The sequence below is a fragment of the Pantherophis guttatus genome, chromosome 1 (assembly GCF_059756535.1).
Source record: "Pantherophis guttatus breed Tessera chromosome 1, ASM5975653v1, whole genome shotgun sequence".
NCBI classification, from domain to species: domain Eukaryota; kingdom Metazoa; phylum Chordata; class Lepidosauria; order Squamata; family Colubridae; genus Pantherophis; species Pantherophis guttatus.
In genome coordinates, this window is record NC_142063.1 from 223,060,377 (window position 1) to 223,086,279 (window position 25,903).

The window sequence follows — 25,903 nt, forward strand, 5'->3', positions numbered from 1 at the left end:
TGTTTGTTCTTCCTGGATTCTTTGCAGAGTTCACTTGTTTTGCACTGCCCTTGCCTAGTTCTCACAGCAACACTATCAGTGCATGATGTAATGAAGGTTTTTGTCTACCAGCTGGCTTGCCTTAGAGCCCTGTCCTGATTTAGGCTGTGAGGGAGCGTTTGTCCCAAGGCCATCCCAGGCAGCTTCTGGGCTTTAGGGAGGACTAGCACATGACTGTCCCCGTTCCTACTTCAGCACCTGGCTCTCCGAATAACCTATGAGCAAGATGTTAGAAAAAAGAAGTTAAAAACACATGGCACAAGGTAGTCCTCTTTCTGTTGTGTGGCTGCCCATTTCCTATTCCCCAGCATCCTCTAGTAAGGGTGAGGCCTATGTGAGCAGAAAACAAATGGTTTCCTTCCTTCTCTGACCCATCCAGAGGTCCTCTGACTACTTGGACTGTCTTTCTGAAAGAGGCTCAGCCTCCAGATTCTGTGATAATTCTTTCTCACAACAGCCAAACTTCACAGGGTTATTATCTGAATAAGATGCAAAGATATTCACATAGGGTTAGGGTTAGAGAAAAAAAGAGGAAAAGATGTAAGTGCAATAAGTAAACTTAAAAAATAAACTTAAAAAATAAATCCAGCAGTGGAGGACTGTTCTTTTCAAAAGATATCAATCCACACCTGTATACTAAAATGCCCTTGGATGCTAGCGCAGGACTTAAAAAGATAACACTAACCATAACAATACTTGGAGTCAAACATATACTTTTACAGTTTGCTCTAGTCAAAATAACATAAAATACAATGGGACTTTAACCACAATTACCATTATGATTTAAGCTTTCATTCACTTCTCTATCGTATACACAAAGTGTGCTGGAAAGCTGATGAAATAAGTAGATACTAACTGTACTCACTAAAACTGTTTAGAATTGCTATTTGAGATAGGCTTAATCTCACAGGGCCAGCTTGGTGCCACTGAATTAGGGCATTTAAAAACTCTGGTTTGTGCTGCTCTCAGGACGAACGAAAAAGATGCCAAGAAATTAAACCTTTGTCTGTCAGAGATTTGTTGAACCCTTTTTTGTCAAAGGAGAACTTCTCTGCCCCTAACTTTCAACTACTGTAGAGATTAGAACCTTGTTTCTGTCTCCCTCTCACAAGCAGTACTAGGGGACAATTGACAGCTCTCCTAAAAACATGAAATGGCACATTTTTTGTTTCTCTATCTGAGCTGTTCATTCCAGCCTCTATGTGTGGAATAAGGTGGGCCTATTGTAAACTGGTATTTAAGGTTATCAGTTGTAAACGACATTGAAAAGAAGTTGAGTCATGGAAATTAGATTTCTTTTCATTTTGGGTTCAAATATTTCACTGTTTATCCCGAAGCAGCTACTTGGATAAGCAGAGAAACATTTCAAACAAGCAAACAAAAAGTACAGTTGCCATGACTCAACTTCTAAACAATTCTACCTGGATGACTGAGAATCTTCTTAAACAGTTCAGCTGAAAGTGTAAATCGTCCAAGTAAATAAGAGAGGAGTCTCAAGACAGAGTCAGTTTTTTCTGAGACAATATTATAGTCAGACAGATTTGTATTTGTATACTGACTTAAATAGTTTACAAGTTAAAACATTTCCTAAAAATGCTGCAAGCTAATCCAAGATAACAGTGCAATTGTAACAATAATGTGTAACAAAAACTCCGTAGATTTCCATATAAATCAGGGATGTCAAACTCATGTCGTCACGGTGACATCACATGACTTTTCCCCCTTCGCTAAACTAGGCGTGGGTGTGGCCAGCATTTTGTCACACATTATTGTTACAATTTCACTGTTATCTTGGATTAGTTTGCAGCATTTTTAGGAAAGATTGCTTTTTTTCAGCCTCATTGAAATAGCCGGGTTTTATCTTAATTATACAGTTGAGTAACTTACTTTTTTCCTCTTGCTTGTTCAAATGCCTGAGCTAACCAGCCAAAATTGCACTGTGTACTTTTCTACCACTAGGGAGCGAGATTTGCTGAGCAAAATGACCATTATGGTCTGTCTAATTCAGACAAGCATTTTTCGTTGCTTTTCATATCTTAATTTTGAAGATTACTGTTTGAAGATTCTGCAAGAAACCCTGTTAATACAAACTAGCCGTGTAAAATTACAATCAGTTTTTAAAATCAGCTTCATTTCAAGTTAAGTTTAAAGCAGCTTTTCCATACAACTGGCTTGGATTAGCTTCCATCAGTTAAGAGACTTGGGCAAGCCATCTTCGTGAAAAGTATAATATCAACAGTGGTGGGTTGCCTCCGGTTTGCACCGGTTCTATAGAACCGGTAGTAAAACTGCGGGAGGCTCCTCCCACCAACTCTGACATCATCAAAACGATTCTGCGCATGCGTGGCCCCGCTGCGAACCGGTAGTAAAGGTAAGTAGAACCCACCCCTGAATATCAAGCTTTAAATATTTCCAGTCTGAAATACTGAATTCATCTGCAGGAGATTATCTGTCCCCAGTCAAAAAAGAGTCAGCATGAAATGTCAATAATAGATAGGCAGTTAACAACACTTTTTATTGCCTTCACATCTAACTTCTCTATTTAATTTTTGCAAAATGTTTTATCTCATGTTGCTATTTCAGAAGAACATCCAAGTGCATAATAAACTTAAAATCAGTTTCTGAAAACACTGGCGTTTTGAAATGCAAAAATATTATAATTGAGTATGAGTTTTTCATCTTTAATCTTTCTTAGGAGGAATCATTTTTAATCCTTTTGTGTAAATATAGCATTATACTATTTTTAAGAAAATTGTGTTAAATTATTTTAAAATAATAATATTAATATGTAGAGTTGAAATGTTCCCCTGCTTCCCAATCAAATCCAATTACATAAGGATGAAACAGTTTGTCTTAAATGTGCAAGGCAAATTAATCTTTGTTTAATTTTTTTAAAAAATCATGATTTTTTTTTTAAAGAAGCAAACAAACAGGCAAAAGGAGAAAAGAAATAAAATAAAGATTGGCACAGAAATACAGTGTCTTTCACTGGACAAAAGAATGACCAAAAGACTAGTGTTGAATGTGTATTTGATTAGAAATTAACCATAAAAAATTAAATTCCATTTGACAATCATATTGTTTAGCAATATGTTAGAGTTAATCTCTGAGTTAAATGCCCAAATCTCCACTATTTGTTGTTTAAGAATATAAAGAAAAGAGAAAGAAAAGAAAACATTATTAAAAACAGTGCAAATATCTATTAGTTTCTAACTGCTCCTTTATAAGTGCACCTGCAGTTTATGCCAATAAGCAAATTAATTATTGAAGAGGAGAATCCTTAAACTAGGAAAATAAGAAACTCAAGAAGATTAAAATTCCTCCAATTTTTGTTGCTATGTTTTTTCCCCCTATTAGCCAGTGATTACATTGTCAAATGATCCTATTCTGCTTTGGATTTAAGATGACTCTGATGCTATTTTTTTCTCAAAGGCGGGATTATTATTTCAAAAGATAAGAGATAATCTCTTGTCCAATTAAAAAACCCAGAAGTAAATATTGTCTCCTGTTTAATACCCCAATTAATCTGTTCTGCAAGAGTAGCATCATCAGGGATAGATGCAATAATAAATAATAAAATGTGAACGTGAAGCAAAATAAAAACCCAGAAAAAGGTAAGATTAGTTTATCTTCTTGTACGTGTGCTTGGTTTTCCAAAGTATTTGTAGATTTGTAGATGTAGGGGTGACATGATAGCAGTCTTCCAATATTTGAGGAGCTGCAACAAAGAAGAAGGGGTCAACCTATTCTCCAAAGCACCTGAAGACAAGACAAGAAGCAATGGATGGAAACTTATCAAGCAGAGATCCAACCTATAACTGAGGAGAAATTTCCTGACAGTGAGAACAATTAATTAACGGAACAGCTTGCCTCTAGAAGTTATAGGTGCTCCATCACTGGAGGTTTTCAAGAAGAGACAGGACAGTCATTTGTCCGGAATGGTATAGGCCAGTGATGGCTAATCTTTTTGCCATCGTGTGCCAGGAGAGGGGGGGGCGGGGGAGGGTCGCACGTGCACATGCCCACGCGCATGCGCACACAACCCCACCCAGCCCCGCTCCTGGCACATGATGGCCTGGTAGACCCGTTTTTCTTTCTTACCTGGCTCCAGATCCTCTCTATGCACCTGGGAAGGGCGAAAACAGCCTTTCCCACTCCCTTGGATAAGGTGACCAGACGTCCCGCTTTTGGCGGGACAGTCCCGCTTTTTAGCAATTTGTCCCGCGTCCCGCGGCGTTTCAAAAAAGTCCCGATTTTTCATTCTGCCTCCTCAGTCCCGCTGCCTCTTGAGCCCCAGCTGATGGCTAGAAGAAAAAAAAACTGTTTAAACTCTTGCCCGGGGCTTCAAAGGGCCGCCCTACAGGCAATCAGTGTAAAGAGTTCCTGAAGCAGTTTTTTTTTCCCCTAGCTAAGCTGCAGAAACGAAACCGAAACCAGGATCTTTGGTGGAACGTGACAAAATGAGGCAGAGAGAGATTTATTTTTATTTTTATTTTTCCTCCCCAAAAAAGGTAGGTGAAAAACTGCAAACAATGGGAAATTTAGGAGGAGAGTTCAAGATTTTAAAACACAAAAGAAAAAAAAGCTGTATTTAACTAGGGAATTGTAATAATTGAATTGAGATACTATTAATTGTATATTGTGTTGAAAGCAGAAATGTTTAAGTTGTGGTTCAGAGGAATATATGGGGAAATTATTTGGTTTATTATTATTGGTAAATATAATTAATTGATTTGTAAGAAATTGGATTGCATGAAAATAATTGGAATATTCATGTTCATATTGATTAATATACAAAAAATATAGTTTTATAACTAATTGATTTATATTAAAATGTTGAATTTGTATTAAACAACTGTATTACATAATTACATAATTAAACAATGTGAGGATGGATATAAAAATAGATGACAATGGAAAGGGGTATAATATAGAATAGAAGGGAAAAATTGAATTTGATTAAGATTAGAGATGAGGATGAAGGGTAATATTGGTTTTTTAAAAAAAATAGATGAGGAATAAATATGGCAAAAAGGAAATATAGAAATTGTAAATTTAATTGAAGTGACTAAACACTGTTTAAATTTGTGAACCGGCCAAGTACTCTGTTCAAAGAAAATAAATTGTATGTTTGTATGTGTGTTTCTAATTACTGCTATTTATTCATATTTGTTCTCTTTTATTCTTTAAAGTTTAACCATTCATTCTTTATCTTAATATCTTTATATTTGTTTGGGGTTGGCTTTCTTCCCTTTCATCTTTTTTTTTTTTATTGAAAAAGTTTTTCAAATACAGATTTTTCCCCCTTTTTCCCCCCCCTCCTCCCCCCCACCCCCCCTCCCCTTGACTTCCTCATAGTAAAACCCAAGTTCATAACAGATTATATCATACTTTACTATCCACATACTCAATCTCCATATACTGACCCTTTCATTTTAATAAGATTATCATACCCCCCGTATACTATGCTATAATAAGCATTTCAAAGTGACATTCTATTATAACATTATCTAATAGCTCCTGATTTAAAGTAATAATATTATTATATCTCCCAATTTAACAATTTCTACTCGTAGTCTACCCTTTTACTACCCCTCAGACAATATAACATTTCAAAACATACTTCTATTCTAAGTATTCAAAAAGTCCTAATTTAACACTTATTCAGTTCCAGTAGCCATTTCGTTTCCCCCCTTCATTACAAATATTCACATCTAAACATTTCTTTAAAATAAACAATCCATAACCTAACCTTTCTCCACCCACTTTCCTACAGAATTACCATAATTATTCTTAATATCTTTATTCTTCTACCCAATCCCCTAGAAAAATATTCCCTTATGTAAATAAGATCCTAAAAAAAAAAAAAAACTTTAAACTTATGATCCATATAGCATCTTCTGGAATATCTTTCAACTGGATGATGAACTCCACCCATGTTAGGGTAACATCACATCCTTATTCCAACAGTATTTTCGATATCTTCAGTTACCATCTGCCCCCATCAGCAACAAATATCTTCATATTGGAAAAGAAAAAACCCCGACAACCACCCGAGTGACTTTATAATTATATTCCATATAATGTTTATGGAGGTGTCTTTGATCCAGATAATTGGTTCCAACCATCATAATAGGGTAACAACCAGATCTTCTGCGTGCCCCAATCCAATAAGTCTCTTGCCATATAGCTCAGCATACACGTATTTATCCGGAACTCCAAAAAACAAACAAGATATTTCCAACCATTTGGTTTAAGGCCTTTTTCACACCCAATAATTCAGCACTGCAGAGATCTGCCACTCTCCTCAGGATAAAATAAGCCAATATTTTGCCCATTATCTTTTTATATATTCAGTCCTCTCATAAGTAACTGGCATTACACTGTTGTTTAATTTAAAAGTTTTTATGTTTGTGAGACCTACTTCTTCTTTTCTTAACTTCTTGTGGGTTGGATCTCCATCCTAAACTCCTTTCTGTAGATTGTGTATCAACTATTTGGTTTTGCTGAAGAGTAGCTTGATCCTGTTGGGTTTGCATCTGTGGCTGAGATCTTTCTGGTTCTGTAAATTGTATATCAGCTGATTGACTTACATGCTCGTTTGTGGCTTGACAAATCATTGCATTAGGGTCCGGAACCGCCTCTCTTATATTAGATAATCCAGCTGAGGCCTCTGAAAGAGGATCCAAAAGCGGCTCATCTATGGAGACCTCTTTAATTTGTTGTTTCTTCGTTATTTCCATCTCCTTCTGCTTTTCTTGGGTTTCTATCTCTTGTTGATTTTGCTTTTTAAGTACCTTATAATAGAATTCTTCCGCTTTTTCAAGAGTATTTAACTGATATCTTACTCCTTGATATCTCAATATTATACCCACTGGGACATCCCACCTGTATAAGATATTCTGTCTTCTTAACTCAGTCACCAAGGGCCCAAATTTCTTTCTATCTCTTAAGATCTTAGGCGGCAATTCCTTATATATCCAAATTTTTCTCCCATTCAGTTGTAAAGTAGAGTTAAAGGATTTTTGCAGAATATCATTTCTTATCTCTTTTTCTATAAAGTAAATTACCACATCTCTAGGCAATTGCCTTTACTTGGCAATCCAGGAATCCACTCTGTAAGCCTTATCAATTTTACTGATTACGTCCCCGTGATGAACCTTTAAGATCCCAGCCAAAACTTGAGCAGATGTTTTTCTTAAGTCATCACTATTATTTTCCTGTAAGCCTCTAATTCTGATCGCAAATTCTGTGATCCTGTATTGCAACATTACAGCCTCTCTTTCAATTCCTTGCTTTATATCTTCTAGATTATAAGTCTCGTGACCAGCTTCTTCTTTAGACTTTACTTCTAAGCTATTATCTCGAATATTTGCTAAGTCCTTTTCAATTCTTAATATTTTATTGTCCAAGTTATCAATTTTCTCCATTTTAGACTCTAGCAATTTAATATTTGTATCCAACTTTATCGCAATTTCTGAAAAACCATTAGTCACTGTTACAATCTTTTGTTGCAAATTATCATACTTTAGTTGTATCATTTCTTTAATTTCCTGCCTTAAATTTTCAAATTTCTGATTCACAGTTTCATAATATTTTGCCATTTCCTCCTGAATAAATTCTTTTAAATTACAACCATTCTGCAGAGTCTGTAGGCTCAGAGAGTGGGGGAGCACCCCCCCCTTTCTTGTCTGTCAGCTTTTATTAACGCCATGTATGTATGTGTGTTTCTAATTATTGCTATATATTCATATTTGTTCTCTTTTATTCTTTAAAGTTTAACAATTCATTCTTTATCTTAATATCTTTATATTTGTTTGGGGTTGGCTTTCTTCCCTTTCATCTTTTTTATTGTACAGCAATCTTTCTCCTCAAACCTACCACCTCTCTCTTTTCTTTCCTTCTTACTTTCTCTTCCCCCCCTCTTCTTCTCCTCCCTACTTCCTCTTCCTTTCTCCTTCTCCTCTCTTCCTCCCCCTCTTACCCTCACTCCTACTCTAATTTCCCTTCCCTTCCTTCATCCCTCTCTATTGCTGTATCCTTTTATGCATATGGACTACTCAGAGGGCTGAAAAAGTTATTTTTGACTGGTCCTCGCACTTTTGACCAGTCATCGAACTTATGACTGTCTTCACATTTTATGTTTTTTGCCCTATCTTATCACCATGGTGAAGAGAAGCAGTTGTGAAATGAGTGACATGGTTGTTAAGGATGCTGCATGGGCATAAATGTGAGGATGGTCATAAGTGTGAGGACCAGTCAAAAGTGCGAGGACCTGTCAGAAATGACTTTTTTCAGCCCTCTGGTTAGTCCTTTTGTGCATATGGACTACTCAGAGGGCTGAAAAAGTTATTTTTGATTGATCCTCGCACTTTTGTCCAGTCCTCAAAACTTACGACTGTCCTCACATTTTACATTTTTGCCCTATCTTGTCATCATGGTGAAGAGAAGCAGTTGTGAAATGAGTGACATGGTTGTTAAGAATGCTGCACGGGCATAAATGTGAGGATGGTCATAAGTGTGAGGACCAGTCAAAAGTGCGAGGACCTGTCAGAAATGATTTTTTCAGCCCTCTGGTTAGTCCTTTTGTGCATATGGACTACTCAGAGGGCTGAAAAAGTTATTTTTGACTGGTCCTCACACTTTTGACCAGTCCTCGAACTTACGACTGTCCTCACATTTTACGTTTTTGCCCTATCTTGTCACCATGGTGAAGAGAAGCAGTTGTGAAATGAGTGACATGGTTGTTAAGAATACTGCACGGGCATAAATGTGAGGATGGTCATAAGTGTGAGGACCAGTCAAAAGTGTGAGGACCTGTCAGAAATGACTTTTCAGCCCTCTGAGTAGTCCCTATACACATAGCCATGGCCACCCGGTCACATGACCAGCTAGCCACGCCCACCCAGTCACATGGCCTCCAAGCCACGCCCACACAATAAGTCACGCCCACAATGGTGTCCTTCTTACCAATGTTAAAATCTGTTCACCTTACCCTATACACATAGCCATGGCCACCCGGTCACATGACCAGCTAGCCACGCCTACCCAGTCACATGACCAGCTAGCCACGCCCACAAAATAAGCCACGCCCACAATGTCCCTCTTTACCAATGTTAAAATCTGGTCACCTTACCCTTGGAGGCCCTACGGAGGCTGAAAGGGCCCATTTCCCGACTCTCGGTGGGACAGGAAGTGACATTTTTTGCTGTCCCTAGCCTCCAGAACCTCTCTAGGAGTCTCTAGGAGCCTCTGGAGGCTGGGGACAGGAAAAAATGTCACTTCCTGTCCCACCGGGAGTTAGGAAATGGGCCCTTTCAGCCTCCATAGGGCCTCCAAGGGAGTGGGAAAGGCTGTTTTTGCCCTTCCCAAATGCATAGAAAAGATCTGGAGCCAGTTAAGAAAGAAAAACGGGCCTTCCCCACCCCCTCCAGGCCTTCCAGAGGCAGGAAACAGCCTGTTTCCCTACTTCTCGTGGGCCCAGAAGGCCCGAAAATAAGCTGGGCACCACGTGCATGCGCCCCAGAACTGAGCTGGCGTGCCCACTAATATGGCTCCACGTGCCACCTGTGGCACGCATGCCATAGGTTCGCCATCACGGGTATAGGCCCTCCTGCTAGTGCAGGGGGTTGGATTAGAAGACCTCCAAGGTTCTTTTCAACCCTGTTATTCTGTCTTCTATTTAAGAGAAAGGCTTGGTTAGGAATAGGTTAGTCCCTTCCTGAAGTACAGCCTAAATTTCTAAATTAACTTTAAGATTCTAGCATAATGTAAATTTAAATTCTCCCAATCATGTTTTCTCACTGCTTTTTATAAGCAAAACTGGTAATTGTGAGAGAAAATTGAGTTCAGAACCTGAAAGTATACAAACCTGATCTTAGGAAAGAATGCTTACTATAGATGGAGAAATGGATGGAGAAATTTTAAGTAAAGCAGTTGCTAGTAGAAATGTAATGGAGTGCTACTGTCTGTGAACTGCTGTGAGAAATGAATGTTTGTTAAAAGAAACAAAACTGGCTGTGTATAACTTGTGGTTTTGACCATGCTCTGATATGATAGAATCATAACAGATGAATGAGTAGCAGTGCTTGATTTAAAAAGTATAAATAGCAAAAAAGGAAGAGGGATCCAAGAATAAATGGCTGCTGAATGAATAAGGACAAAATACAAAACTGAGTGTTAAAGAAGTATTTATTTACTAGATTTTTTAATAATTCTGTCTTAGTACTTACAAGTAACTCAAGGCAGCAAACATACCTAAGGCTCCTTCCTTCTCCTCTTTTTCTTCACAAGAACAATGCTGTGAGGTGGGTTGGGCTGAGAGAGAGAGACTGGTCCAGAGTCACCCAACTGGATTTCATGGCTAAACTCACTGTCTCCAGGTTTCTAGGCCAGAGAATGAATAAAGATTGATTTCCAGAACAAATATATGGAAGAACAACAAATTGGTGAGAGAGGTGGAAGGATTATGATAGTTATGGCTGAATGCAGTTAATAATGTACTCAAAAACAGAAAAGTAGCAAGTTTAAAGCATAAATAGCAGTATATCAACTGGTATATAGACGCGAGGGAAGCAATCATGCTTTACGAGGTTCGTTGCATTTCTATTTTCATATTTTAAAAAAGTCTTTAGCTTAACAAAGAATGTGTGCATCTATTCCCTTTCTGCAATTTTATAATGTTGCTTACTCAAAAACCACAATGGGCATGTTATGTGCATTTATATAGTGTGTGCAAAACATTTCATTTGGTACATTTAGACTACATCCTGTCATTTAGGCTCTTTTCAAGAGGATTAAAGGAATGCTAGAACAGGATTAAAGGAATGTTAGAACATCAGTATTGAATTTGTTAAATTGGGAGAGCAGCAGTTACTGGCTTGTACAATGTTTTGTAGTCTTAGGCCTTACAACTAGAAATATGTTCTGAGCTGTACAAATTGTTGAAACTCATGTTTAATTTCATTGACTAAACTATTTGTCAGCTGTGTCATGTTATTTCTGTGTATTCCATGCTAGACATTTTGCAGAAAGATAAGGATGTTGGTGATGTGGTGTCATTGTGAAATTTTGACTAGGAAAAAAAGGGAGAGAAATCCATCCATTTTCCTCCTGTGTTAATACATAGTCCTGTAGAAAGTCAGCACCCCCCCCCCCCGAAGAATGAAATATTTTGGGGAATATTAAAAAATGCAGAATATTATATTTCCCTAGATGAGAAATGGAGAAACGTGTTTTTTTTTATTATAAAAAAGATAGAAAGTAGATTCAGCCTTTCTTAATAGCCCCCAACATATATTTTAAGAAAGATTGGGTCAGCCTATTCAAAAACCAGCCCCAGTTTCCCTGCCCCAAGCAGAAACTAAGGAGGCCAACTTTTAGAAATGCCGATTTGGTAATCCATTCAGAAAGATTGGGTCAAGACAGAAACTCAGATAAGCAACAAACAAAAGGTTGACAAAATTAGCTCAGACAAGCACCTAGGATTTGCATTTCCCCTTTTGCCTATAGAGCCAGCTTTGACCCCTACATAATCCCTACATGACCACATAGGAATCTGACAACAGACAATAGAATACATGACCTTGCACAGGAACAGGAAGTTCAAGTGCAAAGCCCAAAGGAAGGTATAACCCCCCCCCTCTCAACTCCATTTTGTCAGCTGCCCAGAACCACAAACCCACGTAGTTCTGCTTCATCAATATGCCATCTTTCCAATCAGCCTCCATGTTTCCAGTGTCTTTCTCCCGGCTTGGAACTGAACCAAATGGATATTTCTTTCAACAGTCCATTAGGCTGTATCTAGAGAATTCAGCTCTTCATTAGCAGATTTTGTTATGACTTTTACCAGTACATGAATTCTTGTCCATTTGAGTTTAATCTATCGTGCCATTACACATCAGGGATAATGCCAGCATGTTCAGAGTTGATTTCTTGGCATTACTACCTCTGTAATGTTTTACTATGCTCTTTGGTATTCTTTATGGACATTTGAAGCTGTTAAATGTCTGCATATTTATTATCTAATTCTTTCTTTCTTTCTTTTTTTTAAAAAGTAGATTGTATTTGCAGTAATGGATACTGGCATTGGCAGGGGGTTGGAGCAGAAGATCTCAAATCTTTATAGTCAATGATTCTGCTTTATGTAGAACTTTGACAGGAAATAACTGTACACTGTATGACATCTGCATGTCTAGACAGGAGAAAAGTCTCAATTTGGTCTTAATCAGCTTTTTAATTGGCTTTTTTCGTAGAAAATGTTTCAGCAATTTCTACCTGTTAACAGTTGGATGCCATTATCACTTTCCTGTCAAATAGCTGCTCCAAATGTTTCTTCTCCCAGTAAAACAGCTTGTATTCTCCAAGTTTACATTTGGAAACTCTTTTGCAATTTTGGGGAACCTGAAGCTTGCTCTATATCTAAAACAGTGTTTGTCATTTTGATACATTTTTATGAAGTCATTGTCCTTTGGATCATGCTTGATTTGGTTTTTTTTTTAGTTGTTCTTCTTTTAAACCTAGCCATTTAAAGTTTAGGAAGTTTTAAATTTAGCTGGTTTTATATAAAAATAAAAATAAATTAAAATAAAATAATATTTGTGCAGCTTTCTGAGATTTAGTGTATTTCTGTAGTGTTTCACTCTAACTACACAAACACACAAAATCTCACAAAGCTGTATGTGGAATTTTGTGTGTGTAAAGTGTGAAAGTTGGTTTTTTGGGCTTTTTGTGGCTGTGTGAGGTTCCTGCTTATTGCAGGGGCCATTTTAGGTCTAGCACAGCTGCTTTTACATTGTGGGTGAGCCAGTTGTGTTGTGTTGTGTTGTGTGTGTGTAAAGTGTGAAAGTTGGTTTTTTGGGGCTTTTTGTGGCTGTGTGAGGTTCCTGCTTGTTGCAGGGGCCATTTTGGGTCTAGCACAGCTGCTTTTATATTGTGGGTGAGCCAGTTGTGTTGTGTTGTGTTTTGTAATTTAAAAAAGGGCAAAGAAGTGACATTGACTTGGCCACACCCACCTGACCAACAAGCCACGCCCTCCCAGTCACCTTACCACCAAGCTTCGCCCACAGAACCGGTAGCAAAAATTTTTAGATTTCACCCCTGGAACAAACCCACATGAGCTCAGCAGAGGACATTATAAGCTCAAAAACAGAACAGCATAGTGCAAATGCTGCATTGTTTTAATGTTCTATATTGCATTTTAATTGAATGTCTGTAAGTCGCTTAGATTTGCGTCTAATGAGATGGGCAGCATACAAGTTTAATAAAATGGTAGTACATTTGCTTTGTATTGCTAGTTTTAGAGTATTTCTTCTTTCATTTTGGAGCAAAGAGATCCAGTATAGCAATAGATTTGATCAAACAACTTTTCCAGTAAATGGATTTAATGTAATAAATAAATCTAATGATAGATAGATGATAGATAGATGATTGATAGATATAGATTTATAACAAAACAGATTAAATTAAAAGTGACAAAATTAGTGGACCAGGGGAATGCTGTCGATATAATTTACTTGGACTTCAGTAAAGCATTTGATAAAGTAGACCATAACCTACTACTGGATAAAGTAGAAAAATGTGGATTAGACAGCATCACCACTAGATGGATTCGTAACTGGCTGACCAACCGCACTCAACTTGTAGTCCTCAATGGAACTGCATCTACATGGAGGGAAGTATGCAGTGGAGTACCCCAGGGCTCTGTTTTAGGCCCAGTGCTCTTCAACATCTTCATCAATGACTTGGATGAGGGAATAGATGGGGAACTCATCAAATTTGCAGATGACACCAAGCTGGCAGGAATAGCCAACAGTCCAGAAGATATACAGAAGGATCTTGACAGACTTGAACATTGGGCGCTATCTAACAAAATGAAATTAAACAGTGAAAAAAGTAAGGTTCTACACTTAGGGAAGAAAAACAAAATGCACAGGTACCGTATATGTGGTACCTTGCTCAATAGTAGTAACTGTGAGAGGGATCTTAGATATGAGCCAGCAGTGTGCAGCAGCTGCCAAAAAAGCCAACACAGTTCTGGGCTGCATAAACAGAGGGATAGAATCAAGATCACATGAAGTGTTAATACCACTTTATAAAGCCTTGGTAAAGCCATACTTGGAATATTGCATTCAGTTTTGGTCACCACGATGTAAAAAAAGATGTTGGGACTCTAGAAAGAGTGCAGAGAAGAGCAACAAAGATGATTAGGGGACTGGAGGCTAAAACATATGAAGAACGGTTGCAGGAACTGGATATGTCTAGTTTAATGAAAAGAAGGACTAGGGGAGACATAGCAGTGTTCCAATATCTCAGGGGCTGCCACAAAGAAGCTGAAGTCAAACTAATCTTCAAAGCACCTGAGGATAGAACAAAAAGCAATGGATGGAAACTAATCAAGGAGAGAAGCAATTTAGAACTAAGGAGAAATTTCCTGACAGAACAATTAATCAGTGGAACAACTTGCCTGCAGAAGTTGTGAATACTCCAACACTGGAAATTTTTAAGAAGATGTTGGATAACCATTTGTCTGAAGTGGTGTAGGGTTTCCTGCCTGAGCAGGGGGTTGGACTAGAAGACCTCCAAGGTCCCTTCCAACTCTGTTATTCTATTCTATTCTAAAAGAAAGCAGCATAATTATATTTTCTCTCCCTCCCTCCCTCCCTCCCTCCCTCTCCTCCTCCTCCTCCTCATCATCACTAGGTTTTATTTTTCTTAGCCAACAAACTGTAGTGATATTTAGTAGTAGAAATTATCTAAATACTGTTTTCAAGCAATTGGAATTTACCTCAGTCCTTAAAGTGGATTTTTAAACTTCATAATTCAGCAGAATTTCTCTCTCCTGCATCCATTGTTAAAGAGGACTTCCCTATTCTCTTCCTAAATTTTTGTAGTTATTTTGTCCTTTTTTTTCTCTTTTGTTCCTATTTTTCTTGTCCTATTTCTCAATTTTAACCATACTTATAAGGCTGTCCAGGCCTTTCTTTTGTCACATGTATAATTCTTAAATTTCTGGCTTACCTATCTGGAGACCACGTCCCTAAAGATTCATAATAATATATTTGGGGGAAAAATTACTTTGGTGTCCTTTATCTAGAAAAAAAACAAACCCTAGGCCTGCAGAGAATTTCTTTGTTTGGTGGGCATATTTCCATACTACCAAATCAGTAAGAATTTCTGGCCATTTAAGGTAATAAACATAAACATCAAAAACCCAATAAAATACAAGCACTAAACCCGAAATAAATAGATCAGTGATAAAAAGAACTTAATAATAATAATAATAATAATAATAATAATAATAATAATAATAATAATAATAATAATAACAACAACAACAACAACAACAACAACAACAACAACAACAACAATAATAATAATAATGTGCCTGCCCCATCCAACAGCAATGCCTTAGGCTCTGAATCTCCAGACCATGATTATTGCACAATTAGTATAAAGAATGTATTTCAATTGAATTCCAGACGAAATTTATTCTCATTTATTCCTGTTATTCTCAATGAAATTACTGCTGCTTATGTTTGTCATTTTTGAGCTAGGTTATGAGGAATCTCTATTAATTTTATTCCTGTATATAAATCTGTATATAAATCATACTTAAGAAGTATGATTTATTTATTTAAAATTTAGATTTATATGGCTGCCCAACTCAACATTGACGCTAGGTGGCATACAATTAAAATATAATATAATACCTACAATATACACAAAATAAATACAACATACACCTATAGATCAACTGGGCACACTACCAAGCTATCCCAGAACTTTGGAAGTAAGGGAGTAGGAACCCAGCTTTTAAAATATTGCCTAAAGGTTTGCAGAGTGAGATAGTCTGAACTCTAGGTGAGACATTACTCTAAATAAAGGTCTCCAAACTTGACAACTTTAAGAATAGTGGATTTCAACTCCCTTAATTCCCCAGCCAGCCATGCTGGGGAATTATGGACATCCCTTCTCTAGAAGGAAAGTGCTGCCACAGAAAAGATGCGCTCCTTGGGCCCAGCAGGTGACTTTCTTTAATGGAGGGTACATGAAACATGCATGTCTTGTTGAATTTTATAGGACAAGCAGAAATGCAAAAATTGTGATCTCTCCGATAGCCGTGCCATGAAGGCTTTTGTAGATAATAACTGACACCTTGAATTGCACCCAGAAGCTACTGATAACCATTACAGCTAGACTAGCAGGGGTATTCTGAGATGCATTGCTTATTTTGCTGTGTTCTGAACCAGCTGTAGATCCTGAGTGTTCTTCAAGGGCAACCCTATTTAAAGCCATTGCAATAATTTACATGTGGGGTTACTCAGGTATGAGTGACTATGAGAATGGACTTCTGACCCAGGAAGTAGAGCAATTTGGACACCAGATGTTCTTTGTGAAGGTTCTCGTGGCCAAGTTGCTACCTGCTCACTGAATAGGAGCCAGGACTACATTCAAATTGCTTGTTCTGGTTCTGAATGGAGAAGTGCCACCCCATTTAGAATCAAAGATGAAAATTCACTGACATCAAAAGAATCATGCAAACATAGCTACCCAGTCTCTTCATGGTGAATTTAATCTTGCCTTCCCAAGTTGGTACAATCTCCAGGATTGAGATATGATCTCAATCATCTTATTTGGGTGACCAGAGATTATAATGTTTAGTTGAGAACCATTAACATACTGATAGTACCTGATCGCATATCAACAGATGACTTTGCTCAAGGGTGTCATTTAGAAGTTAAGCAGAAAAGTTGAGCACATTGAGCCCTGAGGTATCTCACTAACCGGTGGCTTCAAACTAGATTTCTTGACACCTGTCAACATTTGCAACTGACCACAGAGAAAGAAAAAACATTCCAGCACCAGGACTCCTCCTTCCAAACTCCATGGATGGTCTAGAAGAATACCATGATTAGTATATTGAAACTGCTGAGATATAAGAAAAAACAGGAGAGTTGCACCACCCTTGCCCTAGCTCCACCAGAGGTTACCGACAAGTGTGATCAATATTAATTCCCTACTATGCTTGGCTTGAAATCCAATTGAAATGAGCCCAGGTAATTCATTTCTTCCAGGCTGTCCATTGAATCCAATGATGGCTTCTTGAGAGCAAGTGAGCACATCATTGTCTCCTTCAAGCCAAGTGAAACAATCCTCTTCTCAAGGATAAATTTACTGTTGCATGGATTTAACCACATGCCACCTCTCAGGAGATCAGGAGGGACATCTTTTAATTAAACAGGTGACTGGATAGCATGTCCTGTCCACTCCCTCAAGAGTCACAGAGCCAAACATTTCCCACATAACAAAACAAATCTATGCCTTGAGCACATCAACTGGATCTCAGCACCTCAGTGGATCTGAGCAATTTTATCCATTAGATGCCTAGAGTAGTCTTCATAACAGCCTGCAGATAGTCTTGTGATTCCTTCCCAGCAGGGAATGGGTCACTTTAAACAGGATTGATATGTGGTTATGTGTGGATAACTACATTTTTCTACTCTTATTCCCATGATGTAATTCATAATATGGGCTCTTACCGATGCCTGGTTGATCTGTTTAAAAAAAAATATTCTATTCTATTCTATTCTATTCTATTCTATTCTATTCTATTCTATTCTATTCTATTCTATTCTATTCTATTCTATTCTATTCTATTCTATTCTATTCTATTCTCCAACACTGCTCTAGAAGTCTCTCTTGTCTTTTACCTCCTCCAGAAACCAAGGAGCAAGACCCTGTACTTTACAGCCAGATTTTTCTCCCTAAAAACAACAACTAGACATATAGATTACAGCCTGATCTTCAATGTGTGCATATTTGTGGGTGAGAAAATAATAGTTCACGAGTCAAAAAGGCTGGGAAAACAGATGAGGCAGGACATTGATAAATATAATTAGTTATATAAGCAGGAAAAATCAATTCAGCAGTTCCTATAAGCATCTTTTTTTAAAAAAAACAAAACCCAGGGAATGTAAAAGAGACTTAGAAGGTTTAAGGTTAAGATCAGATTTGTTGGCTAGGTTCCCTGTGAAATCTATTATAAAGCTTCAAAACTCAAGCAGCCAAGGTGGGATGAAGCAAGAGTGCTAATGGATTGGAAAATAGCCTCGCACATATAAACCTCACAAACCTTCAGGATCACAAATCACAAATAGAAGTATTGCAATTTTCAAATAAGTGAAAATAAGATTGATTTGACTTTCCAAAAAGGGTGACATCAATGTCAATGTCATACATAGAGGGTCTTGCTTCTTTTCAGTTTCCTTCTTTCTTTCAGGGAAAAGTTTCTGGTTTAGATCTAAGCCGCGTGGTATCCTAGTGGTTAAGATGCTGGGCTTGTTGACTGGAAGGTCAGCAGTTCGAGACCCAAGCACCGCATGATGAGGGGTGCGCCTGTTCTTGCCCCAGCTCCTGCCAACTTAGCAGCTCAAAAGCATGCAAATGTGAATAGATAAATAGGTACCACCGTGGTAGGAAGGTAACTACATTACGTGCACCTTGTGTATAGTCATGCCAGCCACATGACCACAGAAGCATCTTTGGGCAATGTTGGCTCCCTTGGCTGGAAAATGGAAATGAGCACCGCCCCCTAGAGTCAGACACGATTGGACAGGAGAAAACTACCTTTTACCTTTTCTTGTTCAAGACGCTTTCCCAATGAAAGGAAAAATAATGTCCTTTTTTCAATCGTTAGCTATTGCTGGAAGCAAGGGCAAAATTGTTTCTTTCTGCACATAAGGAGACACAGTTCCAACAACTCTAACCTGATGTCTGCACAAATACACCATCTGGCATTTTCCTGATAGCATCATCAATAAGTCCTCCGACAGCCATTCATAATGAGGATATTAGGAGCGGATTGTACTGGCCTTTAGTTTTCAATTTGCCAAGTGCTTTTTTTTTTTAATGTTATGCCATTATTATGTCATCATGACTACTCTGGTTGCCTTTTAATGTTCTTGACATTTCCATTTGCAGACCACTCATCCTATTGTGCCTATTCCTGAAAATGAAGCACTCAGTTCTAAAGAGGTAAACCACTTTCCAGTTCTGAAAGCATGCAGTGTTATGAATTAATATTAGTTTGGGAAGCAAAGGAAGCAGGCTCTGCCTGCCAATAAGCCAATAAAGTTATTTTTTTGCTAATCTGTCATTTTGTAAAAAAAGTATAATCATCTGCTTGATCATATGCATAATGTACATTTGTTTTTGTTTGTTGATCAAAATCTCAGGGGACTATTTAGACCAGAGGTGTCCAATCTTGGCAACTTTAAGACTTGTGGACTTCAACTCCCAGAATTCCCATGGCTGGCTGGGGAATTCTGGGAGTTGAAGTCCACGAGTCTTAAAGTTGCCAAGGTTGGACAACCCTGATTTAGACTTTATTTGGTCCAGGACTGTTTAATAGATTCTTCTTTCAGTCTATGGTACTCTTACTAACTTGTCGTCAAAACTGTATTATAATTCCAGCAAAAACAAACACACTCTGTGGATGTGATGTAAGCAAATCAGATACTTTTCTTGACTGCTCCTCAAAACCACGATCAAGAAGTCACTTGGCTGTGCTCACACAGGACCCATTTGACATATGATTTCTTTTCAGCTTTCTTCGGTCAGAAGAAAAGACAAACCACCCTACCAAGAAGACTTAAATGAAGGAAATTTTCTAGACACTGAAAGTCCACACCAAAGAGGTCACTCTCCACTCAGCAGAAGCTCAAGAAATAATTTTGCAAATCTCAGCTAAATTATAGCCATAAAGATCTGACATCTAAATATGCCATGTAGCTACTACTTCTTGTGGTCCTGGAATAGTTTTTAGGCTCTGGAATCACTGTGCCTTAAATACCAGCTGCTGTGGTGAAAGTACTGTATCTCCATATTTGTGAGCCTCCAAAATGCATCCAAATTCAGTAACAATGCATGCGGGACAATGTGACTCGATCCAATAATAGATGTTAATAATGTTATTGTTTTGAATTTTTAATAATGCTTGGGATCTTTTGGAGGCCTGCTCAAACGAAGAAGGTGCTGGAGACCGTCATTTTGCTTTTTAACATTTTAGATTTTTTTTAAAAAAAAAAACCAAGGTAATGTTAAGTATTTCTTGAACGTTATATATATTTCATGTTTTAAATGCTGCAAGCCCAGTAAAATGGGTAATGTGGAGGTGCAAAAAGAAATGCCCAGGAAGACTGGTGTTCATCACTGGTGAACCTGAACTCTATAACAGTTCACAACTGGATTATAAAGACTGTCTCATCATAAACCTGCTGCATGCATCATGCTTAGCACTGGTTAGCTTTAATTGCAGTTTGGCTAATTTGCAAGAAACAAGTAAGAATCGGTTGCTGGATGAGCAAATTATTCTTTTGTCACTTGGCCAAATTCATGTCTTATTTTATCTTCTTTTTAGCAATTTTTGCTTTACACCCTAATCCTAAACATCTTTCATTGCGGGGTTCTTTGGTGCTCTCTGAGCTTAGCTGTTTTCCTGCAGACATTTATTACCCCACCTACGTAACATCATCAGTGCTAGTAAGGAGTGAGGTTTCCTTTCTCCCACTCCTTACTAGCACTGATGATATTACCTGCTTCAGTACTGTTGAAACTTTGAATGGTCACTAAATAAATGGTTGCAAAAATCACGTAATGTTTTCAAAAGAAATAAAATGAAACTATATATTGTACAAAACATTTCTTATGTGTTGTTACGTCTATTGATTACTGGCTAGAAGAATTGGCCAGCAATTCTCCTATTTGAACTTTGGTATCTAGAAGTTATCATTGCTGTAAGTCAGCCTCAGGTTGTGTGCCCAGTGTTTTCTAAAAGTATTCAGAAATGTCCACCATTTCCTTCTTTCCTGCAAAGATCGTTTTTCCGGATGGAATCCAAAATTCCTGTGTTTCATGAGCATAGTAATTTAGGACCTTTTCTAAAGCCTCATTCAGGCATTCTCCTAAATACTTCAGGAAGAATTGAGTACTGAATAATCCCTTCTCTAGTAGAGACACGCATTCTTCTGATCCATACATCAGACGAAATGCACAAAAAGAGCAAAAACAGAGGCTTTCCCTCAGATCCGGAGCCCCACAACTGGACAACCACCTCATAGAGAACCAGATGTGCCACATTCCAGTGGGCAGAAGCAAAGTGTGGGGCAGACAGGAAAATGCCACAACCCTGTTTTTACACTACTCATATTTGTATATGGGAACAGCTGAATAAGAATATTACTTGAATCATGATTTTAACAATAGATATCTAAACTGGTGGTTTACTATAAACAGAATATTTGGAAAAGGACTGCATTAGAACTAAAGGCAAAGCTGTTCCTGGTCTTCAGGTTATAGACAGTCTCCAGAATGGGGGGGATTTGAAGAAATTGCCTTCTTGTACAAATTTAATACAGGGCGGAAGGCCTAACTGCATTTCAAATTAAATATAAGATATTAAAAGATGCAAATGATACAAGAGGCTTGGATTTACCTGACTTGAAAAGGTATTTTCTGTTGTTTTAGTTTTCTTTTATCTTTCTTTCTGTTTTTCTTCCTTATTCTATATTAGTTTGCATTCATTTTTACCTTTGTTTTTAAATGTTTAAATGAAATTATAAACACACACATGTGTACATACATACATACATCAGTGATCCTTGGTGAAATCCAGCCATTGATGCAAGAACAGAAAAAGCTGACAGCATAACGATTGTCCTCTGTGTTCTTTTTGCTGGTGGATATTTTAAAATATTGGAAAAACTGGGTTAAACTATGTTAATCACAATTTGAGGGTGTGACAAGGCTAACGTCTAAGGCTGGGAGAAAACTGAGGTTGCCATGGTGTTTTAAAGAAAAGAAAGGCCTGGTCCGGGCTTTTTCAAACCCCAGTCCCTGGAATTTTAAGGTCCAACAAAAATTGTTGGGGACCTATAAGAGACTATGAGAGGGGAAAAAAAGTTCACTCAAATACAGCCAAGGGCATCCATTGCAATTTTTCAAAGATGCAATAGAAAGGGTAGGGTTTATCAGTTATCACCAAAAAGCCCCAATCTCTCAGGGGAATTTGTCCTTGTGAAGACCCCTCACTTTCTGTCTATGAGGCAGAAGGGCTCCAGGGATTTTCTTTTTACCTAACAAATTCCATAGCCTGAAAAATATGAAAATCCCTGGTCTAGGCCATGAGTCAGCAATGGCAGGTTGTTTTGTTGCAAGTTGGTTTTGAAACTCCCATCTCTCTCTCTCTCTCTCTCCCTCCCTCCCTCCTTCCCTCCCTCCCCCTCCCCCTCCCCTCTCTCTCTTTCTCTCCTCTCTCTCTCTCTCTCTCTCTCTCTCTCTCTCTCTCTCTCTCTCTCTCTCTCTCTCTCTCAAAAATGGTGGGGCATCACAACACTCAATTCCCAAGTTGTGGGAAGTTGTGGAAGTCACATGGAAGTTGTGACTGATTGCATACCAGTTCAGGGACCCTTCTTCCCTTATCTTGGGAAGTCCTTTATCTCCACTAGCTGGTCTACATATTCTCTTCAGTGTTTGACCCATAACAGGTGTACATATAACCCGAAAGGAAAGGAAAAGTATGCATAAGGTTAACTGATGTTGAACTGTGATTTAAAGATGTATTATAATAGTATGCCTTGAGGGGAGGGGGATATATTAAATGGCCAAGAAGGCTGAGGAAACTCCCTCAGAATAAAGAGATTCTAGGAAATTGCCCACCATAGGGAAAGTTAATCCAAAATACAATTAGGATAAACATCAAAACAGCAATGGACTTCAAGAACTGGCATGTATTCTTGGCTGCTCTTTTCACTTTTCCATTTGTAAAATTTGTCGTTGGGCCGACTTGCTTTTTAATAGCTAGGTCAAGTGACACAATTGTGGGAGAAGATGCAGTGTTTTGCTTTGTTGGTTTAAACATAGTAAATCTTGGACCTAGACCATTGGTTTTAAAATGTGGTCTTGGGATTTCATCTTGTTTAAATATTCAGGGGCAGTGTTTACTCATGCATCAATACGAAGAACTCCTCTTCTCTGGAATCCTTAAGCACCCAGCTGGATTTGTTGCTCTTGTTATATTTGAATGATGCTGCATCTTTTAAAAAGAGTGTTGGCCATGCCTATGAATAAAATAAAAGAAGTGTAGTCTACAACAAGCAGTTTCTCTTTCTTCTACAACTTCTCGTCTATACTTTTCTGATGAAAGTGTAAAATATAGATTTTATTATAAGCCTGGAAATGGGGAAGAAAAGGAGAATCAAAATGATCAAAGAGGAGGAACTATGCCGCTCAGAATTAAATTTAGCACTTATGAAGATGTTTCATTTTTAATTTAGGGGGAAAAAGGCAAGTGTGGGTAGGAAGGGGAAGGAGAGGGATATGATCTGTAAAATGAAACGTGATCTAAAAGAAGATGTTTTCCTTTTACATTTGTCACTTACAAGATCCTTCTCCATTTGCACTTCAGTGCAATTCATACATGCTCAGCAATCTTTTTTTTCCTGCTGTGTCCACATGAGATTGATTTCATAAGGTCCATGCCTCAATTATCTTTAGCAATAGCACTTGAAATGCAGCTAGTGAGGTAGGCACCAGGATTTCCCAAACTAGTGAGAACTGTTATGTCAACAAAGCCTGCTTCCCATGACTTTGAAGAGAAAGGCAAACTATGCATTGACTTGGAAAGGGAGGGAGGTAGAGAAAACCTAGGTTTTAAATCATGGAGCAAACACACATATTCAACACACAGATCTTTTACATAAAGCCCAAGGCTTCATCTTATGTTCAATAAAGCAATTCATATAAATATGTTGTGCCTGTGAGCTTTTGCTGCTTGTCGGGTTATGGGTTTGGTGAGTCAACATTTATTGTCATTTCTGGCATGAAATTTGGCAGAACATAGGTTAAATTATCAAGACTCTGCTGTTGCTTTGGATACAACCAGATACACATTTTGTCAGTGGTGCAGTTTTGCACATCTAGGGAGATTAGTAGATGATAAATGGATGCATGGATGGAGATGAGATTGATTGATTGATTGATTGATTGATAGAAGAGAGAGAAATAACCTATCGGTCACTTTGAGCTGCCATGGGAACACTTCTTTCACTAAAGCTCCTAAAGCAATCTGTTTGGACTGTGAGAAAATAAGATTCTTTCAAGCTGATCTTTCTTCTAATACTGCAGTTGCCAGGTTTTCAGCCATTTGCTGGCTTGGAGAAAGACCTAGGACAACCCAAATAACAGCTGATTGTGCTGGGAGAACTAAATAGTGAAGTAAGTTCTATGTCTTTGTGGCACAACTTTCCCATCTGATGTGCCAGTCCTCTGTGGTTAGTCTGCTTTTGGACCAAGGGCTAATTTCTTTGAAAGATGTGTAGGGTCCCTGTTCAGGTTCTTTCCTCCCTTTGAATAATGTTTTCATTACCACCAACAAGATGCCTCTCACTAGTGGGAACATAATTGAACTTCCATCATATGCAAATGACCCTCCAAATAATCATTTAAATAACAGTGTGGGTATTTTTCTCCTTTATTTATTAATAGAACAGAAATTGTATATAAAACAATAGAAAAAATATAGAAAAGAAAAATAAAGTGGGGAAGAAAGTTATCAGTTGCCACCCCAGGCCACCCCAATGATGCCCTTGAAGTAATGTTCCAGTGCCTGGAGGCCATGCGGGCCTGGATGGGGGGAAACAGGCTCCGACTCAACCCTTCCAAGACTGAGTGGCTGTGGCTTCTGGCATCCCGATATAGCCAGCTGGTGCCATTGCTGGCTATTGGGGGCGAATCACTGGCCCCCATGGAGAGGGCTCGCAACTTAGGCGTCCTCCTGGATGCACGGCTGTCTTTAGAAGAGCATATGACGGCCGTGGTCAGGGGGGCTTTTTATCAGGTTCGCCTGATATGCCAGTTGCATCCCTTTCTGGATCGGGACTCCCTACGCACGGTCACTCAAGCACTCATCACTTCCCGCCTGGACTACTGCAATGCTCTCTACATGGGGCTCCCCTTGGGGTGCACCCGGAGGCTGCAGTTGGTCCAGAATGCGGCCGTGCGGGTGATTATGGGAGCGACGGGGCGCTCACATATAACACCTCTCCTGCGCGAGCTGCACTGGCTTTCTGTGGTCTTCCGGGTGCGCTTCAAGGTGTTGGTGACCACCTTTAAAGCGCTCCATGGCTTAGGGCCGGGGTATTTGCGAGACCGCCTTCTGCTGCAAATAGCCTCCCACCGACCGGTTCGCTCGCACAGAGAGGGCCTCCTCAGGGTGCCGTCAGCCAGACAGTGCCGGCTGGCGACCCCCAGGGGGAGAGCCTTCTCTGTGGCAGCACCTGCCCTCTGGAATGACCTGCCCCCTGAGATACGCACGATATCAGACCTCCGGACTTTTCGTCGGGCCCTGAAAACACACTTATTCCATCTAGCCGGGCTGGCTTGATCCCATCCTCTCAGTTTTTAATTGAATTTGGTTTTAATTGGGTTGTTTTAAACTTGGGCCAAAATTATTTAATTGTTTTTTAAAGTGTTTTTTAAATTTTATATGTTATGTTTTATCTTGGCTGTACACTGCCCTGAGTCCCGCAGGAGAAGGGCGGTATAGAAATAAAATAAAATAAATAAATAATAAATAAATATGTGAGGTTTTTAGTGGACATACTCAGAATTTTGAATATATGCCACAAAATGGCTGCCATGTTGCTACAAGTAACAACAATTACTTACCAGAAGTTGACTAGGATGTTCCCTAACACTCTCTCCTCTCCTTGTAAGCAAAACCTTCGAAACTGACTTTGTAAGTGAAGTACTGTACCCCTAAGTCTTGATTTAATTTCCGTAATTTCATATACTTTAAGATGTGCTG

General features: G+C 38.5%; 1 protein-coding gene and 1 long non-coding RNA gene across 6 annotated transcripts in view; one reads left to right on the forward strand and one right to left on the reverse strand.

Annotated features, from left to right (window-relative positions):
* The window catches only part of MLIP (muscular LMNA interacting protein), an 81,106-nt gene extending 60,367 nt beyond the window's left edge, over window positions 1–20,739 (forward strand). For 3 of the 5 annotated variants that reach the window (XM_034436708.3, XM_034436710.3, XM_034436709.3), the window contains 2 exons: window positions 19,021–19,074; window positions 19,646–20,739. In XM_034436708.3, the coding sequence (XP_034292599.2) occupies window positions 19,021–19,074; window positions 19,646–19,789 (198 nt within the window). In that variant the 3' untranslated portion in view covers window positions 19,790–20,739. The other 2 variants (XM_060689252.2, XM_060689253.2) reach the window with 2 other exon arrangements.
* LOC117676901 (uncharacterized) lies at window positions 204–18,723 on the reverse strand. The gene is made up of 2 exons (XR_004594555.1): window positions 18,674–18,723; window positions 204–254 (listed from the first exon to the last, which is right to left on the reverse strand). It is a non-coding gene; the product is annotated as an uncharacterized LOC117676901 (long non-coding RNA).
* Window positions 20,740–25,903: the final 5,164 nt, after the last annotated feature.